A 12372-nucleotide genomic window follows, 5' to 3' on the forward strand; every position below is an offset into this window, starting at 1 on the left:
CCTTGGCTTTTGTTTCATTGTAGTGTGAAAAACTTAATGTTTGAATGACCTGTGCCATTGCCATGTCTAATTTCTACATATGAATCTGATGAAAACTTATTTAAAACATATTTATAAGTAGTGGTGAGTTTTGGACATTTTTATTTCAGAGGAATATGGTCTTAGTAGTTTCAATATCAAGGCAAGAAAGAGTAGGAGTCTTTTCAAATCACATTTAAATAGAGCTGCTAGATTTAGCAAAGAAAAATACAAGGTACCCAGTTAACTTTGAATTTCAGATAAACAGCAATTATTTTTTTAGTATATTCCAATGAGAATCTTGTATTTTATCCAGCAACCTTACATTTAAATATCCAACTATTCTTATCAGTGTAATAACTTCAATAGGTCTATTGCGAATGTGAATGATTAATGTTAAGATGCCACAAAACAAAAGAGGTAGAACTCCAGTTTTATTGTTTGATGACCTAATACGGCAGACTATTTTAATCTGGCTAAAGTCTATATAGTGGAAAAGGTGTGAGTAATGAGATGCTGGCCCAGGAGCAAAACATCTGTCATTGTGCTTCCTCCCAGACCTTTATCATCTGGGGAGCACAGAGATCACATCACAGGAACACAGATACATATGTATTTCCCCATCGCACAAAGAAGTCAAATCCAGTCACTGATAGCACTTGAAGCCTTTCAGTTTACTCATCCCACACCTTTCCATAACAAAATAGCATAGACTGGGTGGCTTAAACAACAGAAATTTACTTCTTATGGTTCTGAGGCTGGGAAGTCTGAGACCAGTTGCTGGCTAATTTGGTTCCTGGTGAAGGCCCTCTCTCTGTTTTGCAGACAGATGACTTCTTGCTGTACCCTCACATGGGGGGGGGAGAAAGAGGGGGGGAGGGAGGGAGGGAGGGAGGGAGGAAGGAAGGATGAAAGAGAGAGAGAGAAGGGGAGATGAGGGGAGGGGTAGGAAAGGAAGAGGAGAGATCACCTCTCTTGTTTCTTCTTATAAAGGCACTAATCCCACTAATGAGAGCTCCACCCTTATGACCTAATTACCTCCCAAAGACTCCACCTCCAGATACTGTCCCAATGGATTAGAGTTTCAACATATGAATTTGGGGATGATACAAACATTCAGGCCATGGCAATGGAGATTTGAATAAAACTACAAGTATATATCCAGAGAGATCTTGGATGTTAGGAAATATCATTTCTGACAGTTGAAGGAATTATGGGTAGACACACCTCGGCATCCTCCCCAGGTGAGAGAAAAAGGGTGCTTCTCTGAAATCCGGGTACTATTCACCAACAGGCAGAAACTAAGAAACTAATAAAACTAATATGATTCCACCTTTCAGAGCTGTTTATCACTTGGAATTTCAGTTTGGGTGATTGCACTCTAGTAAATTAGCTGACTGAGAGTCCAAAGATTATATCTGCATCCAGACAGTTCATTCATCATGCTTAGCATTTAGATTTCAGTACAGCTTTCCCATATATTTGCCAAAATGCCACTGAAGCAATCACAGGAAGCACCCTGTTTTGAGCTTTCTAATGCCTTAGATATTGTCACTGGCTCTATATTTAGTTTTATAGGAATATTTTAATAACACACCAATCTCTTTATCTGATAGTTTCATATAACCACTTTCTTAAATGCTTATTGATTTTAATTTTGCATCAAAATGAGAATGGACTTCAATAGTTCATTGTGTACTTATCCAAGAAAGCAATGCCAAATGGTGATAGAAATTGTGAAAGTATAACCCTGTAAGGGATAAGACTTTTAAACATTATCAAATATTTAGCAAGTTGTATGGTCAATGTAAAGTTCAAGTTATATAGGCAACCCTCATCTTTATTCTCTCAATACCATTTTGCAAATTGACAAGTTATTCAGTCAGATTATCCAGTTTTGGAAAGGCACGATTTAAATTTTAATTAGTAAAACTACCAAAATATAGTAACTGGGATTCCAAAAAAATTTAAAAATCCAATTGCAAAAAAAAAAAATTGCAGGCATGCATGATTGGAAGGTGAATAAAATTTCTGGGCCAAAACCGTATAGCTAGCTGGCTGGGAGTTCTAGGTGGGAATACGAGACCCAAATCTATTCCAATGCCATCAGTGGTTTGGCACCACCTGATGACCTAGTCAGGTTTTACCAACTGGTACCTAGATGTGCTATGTCTGGCTGGGCAGTAATTCCAGAAATTCTAGGTAAACTGTAATCTTTTAGTTTCACATATCTGGAAGTTTTGGGACTGAATAAAATGGGTACAGTGTCTACCTTCTGTCTCCGGTTTGGACACAGGTCTGCCTGCTCTTTCGGTACAAACTTCTTGTTTTTAAAATATGACATTAAAATAATCAATGTAAATGTTACTTTTTTTTAAGTTAAGTTTAACTTTGGATTTTTTTCTCTTTCTATTCTTTGGGGGAATGCTTGGACGTAATGAATTGGTCTCAGGAGCTTTCTCCACGGACAGTTCTTTATCTCCACCTGCTAGAGCCTCGAACACCCTGTCAGAAACTTCACCTTTCTTCACTGCATCAAGCATCTTCTCTCTGACTGATCAAAGTGCCACAAACATAATGTCCATTGACCAGACTGTACTAATCCCAGGTCTAACCAGCCCCACCAATGATTATTCTGCCATCAGCCAGTCAGCTCTGGAAATGTCACATTTGTCTGCATCTTCAGAAGACAGCAGGTTGAGTACAAGCAGCCAAGATATAGTCAGAGACTTAGATGGAAGGGATCTATCTAACATTCCCACCTCCTTTGAGGTACCAGGGTTCAGAGAATATGCTTCCATCCCAGACCACTTCTTGGAGAATACCACTCCTGTCCCAGCTTTACAGTATATCACCACTAGCTCTAGGACCATTGCCACCAAGGGCCACGAGCTGGTGGTGTTCTTCAGTCTGCGTGTTGCTAACATGCCCTTCTCCAATGACCTGTTCAACAAGAGCTCTCTGGAGTACCAAGCTCTGGAACACCGATTCACACAGCTGGTGAGTGGGCACTGCTTACAATTAATTCTCTGCGTGTCTCTTCTTTTTTTGTTATTACTTTATAATATAATCACTGGCTTCCTTGAGCAATTCAGGTTGGAAGAGACAAGCCTCTGAGATGGCTGTTGCTGAAGGCATTCAGCTAGAGTGTTGAGATGGATTCAGGTCCAATAGGCAAGTAAGTTCTGTGGTGGACATACGAGGCAGACATCGCTGCCCAGCCTAGTGGGAACAAACTTATTCTTATGGTCTTTTCATCCAAGACCAGTTCTTCCAAGTTTAGTTTTCCCAGGAATAATATATAGCCCCTTGAGTACTGAACTTAGGATTTAAAAGTAATATGAGCAGACTGTTCCTAAGTTATAATGCCATAAGCTGTTTTCCAGCCATCTGATGAAAGGGCTCAAAGCTAGAAAGGTCCAGCACAGATGAGGCCAAAAGCTCAAGTGTAAAGATTCTTTTTTCAGTTCCTCTTACATTCTTGTAAAACTAAAAAATGTCTAAATGGCTTATTATTCCTTATCTCTAACAAAGAAAGTGAGAAGATTATCATGATAGTATGTCTTTGATTATAAAACACCCCCAAAACTCACAGGTTTGTTTTGTTTCTACATGTACGATAAGAAATCCATATCCAATAAGAAATGCTGAATCATGTGGGAACTCTACACAGTCAGGGCCAATATGAGAATCATAAAGGTTGCAGAACTTCTGAAAATAACAGGAAAAATATTTGTAAGCTTCATATAAGTTAAATCATTATGCAAATTAAAACTATATAAAAACTAATACTTCAAGTGAACTTTAAAGGAAGCCTTTGTGCAATCTAACACCCCCACCACCCACAATGAGGAGAGTAGATAATTGAGACAATTTCAGGAAACAGAGACCCACTGCACCTAGGCCATGTGTGTAATTAGAATACATGCTAAGCTACCATAATGAAGAGATTAAGAATATAGTAACTTAAATAAGATACAACTTTATTTGTCTGTCACTTAGTGAGTCAGACAGATCTGCTCTACAGTGTCATCAGGGATCCATGTTCCTTCCATCAGTAACTCTGCCAACCCCAAGGGTGTTTCTTCATTCACACAGTCAAAGCTAGGTCACTGGTACATCCTGCTTTCAGTAGTAAGAAGGGGAAAGACAGAAAGCCCAGAGCAAGTAATTTCCTATGCAAGTCACACCAAAGTTGCCCACATCTCTTACACTCATATTCCATTGGTGAGAACTAGTCACCTGGCCACACCTTGCTACAAGGGAGGCTGGGAAACGTGGTCTCTAGCTAGGCAGTCGGCTTCCTGTGAAAAAGAGGAGAATGAATTTGGAAAAAGGGAGCAGCTAGTTGTCTGCACCGTAGGTGAAGACAGGGAATTCCCATCAAAGTCCAAAGCAATGCTAAGACACAAAGAATGAGCCCAAAGTAAGTAGGAGAAATCAGCAGAGAACAGATTGGAAAAAAGAAGTTCTACACTTTGTAAAAAATTTCACTTTATTTTCACAATAATCTTGAGGGCGGGAGGCAGGACCAGAATGTGGGTCGAGATCAGAGTCAAAATTCTGGAAAGGCGGGGAGAGGGAAAAAGATAAAGCAGGTCTGGGCCAAGCCTGGGAGATTGCAGCTTGCATTTGAGTGCTTCCTAGGCTCGTCAGTTCATGAACGATGGGCTCACTTTCAGGGCCAGGAACAAGGCGGACATTGCTGATTTTTAAACATTTCTGAAAAGTGATCTCAAGGATGGCTATGGCTCAAAAGAGGCAGGTGTGGTAACCTGAAGCCCAGTGCCGTGGGGCATACTTTTCAGATTAAACTGTAGTTCGGAAAAGGTCCTTAGGGAACCACTTTTTCTTGTCCCTCACAGTTCAGATAAGGGCACTGAGGTACAACACAGTGGTTAAGGAGGTCAGTAAAGGTCACACAGCTACCGTTTTTCCCCGAAAATAAGATCTAGCTGGACAATCAGCTCTAACGTGTCTTTTGGAGCAAACATTAATATAAGACTCGGTCTTATATTGTATTATTATATTATATTATACTATATTATTGTAAGACCCGGTCTCATATTATAGTAAAATAAGACCGGGTCTTATATTAACTTTTGCTCCAAAAGACACATTAGAGCTGATTGTCCAGGTAGGTCTTATTTTTGGGGAAACGATACGGTGCTTAGGGACAGTTCCAGGACTGACTGCCAGTTCCCTGCTCTTTCCATACCACTGCTTTTGTGTTGACTGTGAAACATTGCCTGCATAAACAGACAAGCTGATGTTTAAGCTGTTGTTTATTTTAGTAGGTCATTTCAAATTAGTTACTTCCAAACAGATTTCCAATTACACAGGCAGAGGGCTCAGTCGGCTCCTGGGCTCACTTTGGAACATGTTTTTATTTACTTGGATTTAAAAACAAAAACTGAAACTGGCATTGCTGCTTTGCTGATAGCATTGGACTGGATTTTTTGAATCCTCTCTTCTCACAATTTATCATGAAGATAACCACTGCCCATCCATCTCAATACACAAATAGAAATATGGAAATAGGGGGATGTAATCACTGCAAACAGATCATTAAATAATGGTGTTCTCATCTCACATTAAATCCAAATACACAAATAAATAAATAAATAAAAAGGCACTGGAATTTATACCTCAGATAATGAAAAGTGAGTATAAATGGAATTAGCGACAGCTGAGTGCTTAGAACACAGTTAAAAGTAAACCATGTTTTATTTTGCAGCTGGTTCCATATTTACGATCCAATCTTACAGGATTTAAGCAACTTGAAATACTTAACTTCAGAAATGGAAGTGTGATCGTGAATAGCAAAATGAGGTTTGCTAAGTCAGTGCCCTACAACCTCACTAAGGCTGTGCACCGGGTCTTGGAGGATTTTCGTTCTGCTGCAGCTCAACAACTTGATCTGGAAATAGACAGCTACTCTCTCAACATTGCACCAGGTAAAAGAATTCAAACCATAAATTTGCCAGAGTTTCGGGGTTTGTTGGTTGGTTGGTTGGTTGGTTGGCTTAAGCTTGCAGCTCAACTTGAGGTCATGAAAATCAAATTAAAATCAAAGAAACTCATAAACACAGACAATAGTCTAGTGGTTACCAGAGGGTAAAGGGGAGGGGGTGTGGTAGAAGAGAGTAAACGGGGTCAAACATATGGTGATAAGGAGAACTGACTCTGGGTGGTGAACACACAATGTGATATATAGATGATGTAATACAGAATTGTACACCTGAAATCTATGTAATTCTACTAACCATTGTCACCCCAATAAATTTAATTTAAAAAAGAAAATCAAATTAAAATCACACTTGATAAAATAACCTTTTGGAAGCTATGGATCACCTTATTCAAAAGGTAGGGTACTAACACATTCAGGTTAAAGCTAGGTTTCCTACAACGAAAAGCAAAGAACAAGCACACCTCTTGCCTCACCATCTGAGAGCTTTAATTTCCCCTGAGAGCAAAACTTTTGCAGTGCTTAAGAGATTCTTTTTTAAATATAGCCCACAGCCAAACTAATTAACATTGTGCTGGAAGTCAAAAGCACCTTCTCTGAACTGCAACAACCTGGGGGGTTCCTACCTTAGAAACCTGCCAGTCACAGTGAACTATGAGCATCACCTCTTTATAACAAAGTTCCGCATGAAACAGCATCCTGAGGAAGGAAAAATAATCATTAGACCAAAATTCAAACTTGGAGAAAAGCCAGTTTACCAAAGAAAGAAGATAATGTCCCTTCCCATTTATGTACTATAGATCAGCTTCCGTGTGCAGATTAAAACAAAGAAGAGTTAGATGTGAAGAAAACTCTCAAAAGATATGGGGGCTCAGCCCAAAGCTACACAATAGAAAGTGAGCATTTGTTCAAATAATAAAGCATAATGGATTACCATTGCAACCAGCTGTGCCCAAATTGGGAGCTGTTCCCACCATTATTTTAAAAATTCTGTTTTCTAACCAATTCAAGGATTTTTATTTATTTATTTATTTTTAATTCCCTGGAGTGCAAGTGGCCAAGGTTCCAAATCTACTGCCAATGCAATCATCCAGTCAGGCTGAAAACAAAGCTTCCTAATTCGCTATGAATTAGTGAAGTGAATCTTTTAACATCCTCTCTGGCTTTCTGTGGACTAACAAAGAAGGCAGAGGGAGAGGCCTAGGGCAAAATCCAAACAAAAAGACTCAGTTGGGAGACACTTATCTTTGACAGAGCAGAACTTTTAGCAACTTTAAGGAAATTGCCTCCTACCTGGTAAATATGATCATTAAAATGAGAGCGGGCCTGAGGCACTGAGCCTAGGAATATTTAGTTCTAAAGGGGTTGGGATGGGGGGTGCAAAAGCCCTCTGGGCTCCTTGAAGAAATCAAAGACCTCCTAAATGCTAGTAAGATACTATCTTCCCCTGAAAACTTCCTCAGACTGAGAAGGGGGGTGGGGGAAGCAGTCCTTGCCAGTTGAACTCAGTAGACCAATTCTTTAGTTGATTGAGAAAACAGGATGTGTACAGGGAGAAGTGGAAAGCATAATGGAGGCGAGGGCCCAATCCACTCCCTTCCTCACTCCCTCAAGGAGCTCAGTTTACTGAGAGACCCATCCAACAACATGAGGAAGTCAATTTAGGGAGCAAGTTGAGGCAGGGGAGAAGTCAGGTGTGCTGCTCGGGGACAGGCCTCTCAATGCAGGTGCCACTTAAGGAGGGCCTTAGAAAGAGGCCAGGGAGCTGGTAGTGCATTTCTGGGGATGCGTAAGGGAGCACGGTGATGTGGGAAAAAATAGAATAGCATTGACCTTGGAGGGTCATAGTCCGGAATGTGAAACCTGTGTGCTAAAAGTCAGCACTCAATTAACCACAACTGGAAAATAGAGATAGTAACAGGTGTGAGGATTAACTAAAATAACAGATTCCTCCCTCCGTATCCACAGGGTATTGGTTCTAGGATCCCACCCCCAACCCGAGGATAACAAAATCCGAAGATGCTCAAGTCCCTAATGTAAAATGGCAGCATAGTATTTGCATATAACCTTGCACATCCTCCTGTGTACTTTAAATTATCTCTAAAATTCTTATAATACCTAATACAATGTAAATGTTATATAAATTGTTGTTATTCTGTACTTTTTAGGAAATAATTACAAGAAAAAAGTCTGTACAGGTTCAGTACAGACACAACCATTGTAGGCCTAGGTACAGGTTACACATCAGCAAAAATGTAACTTTTCTTTTGAATGTTTTTGGTCCAAGATTGGTTGAATCCACAAATGCAGAACCCGCGGATGAGGAGGGACTGTATTGACAACACTTAACATAACATTCAACATATTGTAGTTGACTAGTAAATGTTTAGTTAATATTGCAACATGGTCATTATTAACTTGGCGAATAATTTGTGACCTGCATAGGGTACCAGTGAGAACAATATAAAGCATTGTGACAAGGTATTTCTGTGGAGATTGGAACTGAAATTATTTTCATTGACTTCTTGTGAGAGTTCAGCTGTGTAGCTTTTCTCTAGGAAGCCAATGGCAGTAGGAAAGAGATGGTGCTAACATCAGCCTTACTCTTTGCTGGAGCCAAATTTATGCTAAGAAACCCAAGAGGTGCCCCTGGCTACCTAGTGTACTGTGGAGTAGGATGCCCAATCATCTTTTAATGGTGGGTTAATACGGTAAAGCCAGAGTTGCCAGACAACCTGAGAAATTACCTTACTGTCATGCAGGGTGGCATGCGGGGTCTCAGCTCCTGCTTCTCACATAAGAACGCAGGACATGGTGAGACCAAAAAGGAACACCCACAGAGCCATAGATAGGGGAGTCATACCACTATATTCTCACTGGCAACATCCACCTCTCTACAATCTGCTATTGCTAGCTCAGCCACCATCTTCTTGCTAGCCCCCATTTGCTGCTAGCGTAGCCACGACAGTTATATTAGTGACCAATGGCTCACTGGTTACAGCTGACGGCCAACTATCCACAGCTATTCACAGTTGATGGCCATTTACCACCTGAGCCAGCACCTTTCCATGTGAAGCCAAGAGCCTGGAAACTGCACTCCTGGCTTTGTCCCCACATTTACTCTTTCTTATCAGATACTTGGAGAGTGAGAAAATCTGAATTTTTAATACACTGACAATGCATAGAGGAATGAATGAGTGAATGAATGATTAGGAGAGGTCTGCCAAGAAATGACTGTAGTGAGCCAGCTAGGACATGAATCATGCCTGAACCAAAGGCTTGAGGACAGCAGAATTAGAAAGCCAAATATGGATTTTATAAAAGTTAAAAATAAACAGCAATGAACTTTATGAAGTTCTCTATGTAAATCTAAATAAATCCAATATCCCAAAGGGTTCCTATGTAGAGTGAGAAGCCACTACACCATGCTGCCCCCAATCAACAGGGTGGATAAAGGGAGGCAGGGGGGTATAATGAGCAAGCGGGGAGGGAAAGGGAAGAAGTAGAGGGGGCTTCCTAACTCACAACTAGGGATCCTGGTTTAGTTATTTCACCAAAGGCAAAGGGTAGATTCACCCACTTGTAACCAGCAAGTGCTTGATGATTCAGCCTTTACCAACTTCTACATGCTTAATACAAAAAATAAGCAGTCATCCACCACTGAATAACATGTTAAAGCATGGAAGTCAACCCCTTCCCAAAGGATCTTCCAATGTGGACAAAGAGGGACACCGTAGAATGATGCTGCGATCAAAGCTATGCCTTGTTCATTCAAAAAGACTTAGTGAGCATTTTCTGATATGCTACAATTGGTTGCAAATTCTTGTGAGTCTGGGAATCACTAAGGCAAGATCCCATAATGAGGAAAGCTCTGATTTTTTTCCTTTAAATTCTATTTCCTTGAGGCCTGGTGCCTGAACAGAAGAGAGAATGTCGGGCTAGAGATTAAAATAGAGAATTCTAGTCCCTCTGAGCTGGTCTCGGGCAGTGAGACGGTCAGTGGTATTTGGCGTGGCGAGGCCTGAGCAGGCTGCCGCAGCCACAAAGACAACCAGACTATTAAAAAAACCATTATTCAATGCCACTTGTTAAAGACAGCAAGGAAGATTTCATTCAAGGGGGACCATCTTGATGGGTGCAGGGACCACTGCAATGGGACCTTGGGGTGAGGGAGAGAGAGTAATACAGCATGGGCGAGTGGGGATCTACAGCTAAGCAGCAGGGAAGGGGGCTGTGGGTGGAAAAGTACTAAGAGGAAACATCAGAGGTGGGTTTAGGTGGTTAAACTGACCTAAAAGGATTCTTGCTAAAGGCAGGGCAGGATGATTAGACATCACCTGGGAGTTAGTGGAGGATGAGGAACCTGCTCAGATATTGAGAGTGATCAGATATGGAGGATGCGGGATTCTAACAAAACCAACTTAGCAGGATTCTTGCTAAACCTGTACAATCAAGAGACAACACAGAAGTCCAAAAGTAGAAGATGAATTGAAAATTTCAGTGGAGGCTGAGGAGAACTTGGTCAAGAAGAGAATCTTTTGTTGGCACCAGAGCTGGAAAGGCAGGACATTAGCCACACAGGAGGTGGTGACAGCAGTCTGAGCTACCATTGGAGGGTGGTGGCTGCTCAGCAGAAAGACGTGGCTACCCAAGAGAAAGGGTGGTTACGGACCCACTCAGACAGACTCACATTATTCACAGCTCCTCTTCCCGGTCCCCAAACCAGGGTGGAGATAGTCCCAAAACTCAAAACATATCCATGCTTCTGAACAGTGTTAATTACCATCTCACTTCTACGAATCTGCATATCTTATAAGACTTCTTGAAACTGAATTTTAAAATGCTCTTCTATAAAAACCTGTACAGTTACAGTAAAGTGTTTCTAGCATCAGTTCTCCTGTACAACTTTAGTTTGGGGAAATATGTACAAAATTGATATTTTGATTACATAATATCAGGTTGGTGCAAAAGGTAATTGTGGTTTTTGCAATTATTTTTAATCTTTTAAACCGCAATTACTTTTGCACCATTCTAGTAGAAGAAATAGATGTCTAGATTTAAAACAAATTAAGGGAAAATATGCAGATAGTTTTCTTTCCTTTTTTTAAAAAAAAAAGTATGACAGCTATTTGCTTCTAGATTTTCAGCTTGACTGAATGATCCAGATTTTCTCCTTTTGGGGGTATACTTGAGTGTAAGCTGTCATGGTGATTGACAGTTGAGCTGATTAAAATGTCCTCCTTGTACAACCAACCAGTGCAACCAACTTATTGTGCTGCTTCTCAGGTCCCTGACCCCAAAATGGAGATAATTCAGGTTTCTGGAGAGCAAGGACTCAAATTCCAGTTTATGAAGCCCCTGGCTCTATTGTTGGCATGATCTTTTCTAGCATCTAAGGCTTGGACTGATGCACTGCAATGCCCATCTCCCAGCATGTAGTAAGATAACTGGGGCACTGATAATCAAAACCACAAGTAATACCAGAAGGTTATATCAGCAAATAAAAGAAACCTCTCTAATTCAGGTTTGATCTTGCCACTATTTGCTTGAACTCATTAGCATGAGTCCAATCAGTTGAGGAAACGCTCCTTGAGAGGGAAAGGGGAAATCTTTAGAGAAAAAAGGGGTAGCTGCTAGAAATACTGTATGTCAAATACTTGGTATATGGGAGAGAATCTCAAAAATCTATCCTTGGAAAACAAAGAAAGCATTCTATAATTTTAACCGTTTCCCAACCAGGATGACAACGTAAAGCAAAACTGAGTTCCTGGGTGTGTTAACATGTCCCACCTTCTTGGGAGAAAAGAGATTAGAACTAGGGCTATGCAACACTGGAGGGTGTCTCTCCAGCCTGGTAGCTGCTGTCCCTACCCACCACTTCCTCCCCCAACCCTTATCAAAGAATAACCCTCAAAATGTGAAAAACATAATTATTATACCAATGGATAGTGAGAATGTGTCAAATTTTTATTTAAGTAATTGATAAGAGAATTGTTAAAATGACAAATCTGGTTTAAAGAGGATATGGAAACAGGAAAATTATGTAGCCAGAGAACAAAGAAGAATGATAAAATAAGAGTAAGCTAAATACAAAATAAAAAATACAATCATTGTATCTTACCCATTTTCTATACTACAACTTCTACCTTTACAGAGTTGTACAATGCCATAATCAATAGTAAACGATAAGTCAAACAAAGTTACTGCCTCCTAGGGCTCAGCAAAGTATTTCTTAAAGAGCCAGATAGTACATAGCTTAGGCTCTGTGAGACAAAAGGTAAAATCGAGGACATTATGAAGGCGCTTATATAAACATTTAAAGACCTAAAAAACCATACTTAGCTTGCCAGCTGTAAAAGTACAGACGGGTGGGCTGTACGGTTGGC

At 40.4% G+C, this 12372-nt stretch overlaps 1 protein-coding gene across 1 annotated transcript in view; it reads left to right on the forward strand.

Annotated features, from left to right (window-relative positions):
• IMPG1 (interphotoreceptor matrix proteoglycan 1) overlaps window positions 1-12372 on the forward strand; it is a 91781-nt gene that overhangs the window by 54798 nt on the left and 24611 nt on the right. The window contains 2 exon segments of the mRNA XM_019729700.3: window positions 2490-3018; window positions 5756-5975. Of these exon segments, the coding sequence (XP_019585259.3) occupies window positions 2490-3018; window positions 5756-5975 (749 nt within the window).

This window comes from Rhinolophus sinicus, chromosome 2 (genome assembly GCF_057876585.1).
Source record: "Rhinolophus sinicus isolate RSI-liver-muscle chromosome 2, RSI-T2T, whole genome shotgun sequence".
NCBI classification, from domain to species: domain Eukaryota; kingdom Metazoa; phylum Chordata; class Mammalia; order Chiroptera; family Rhinolophidae; genus Rhinolophus; species Rhinolophus sinicus.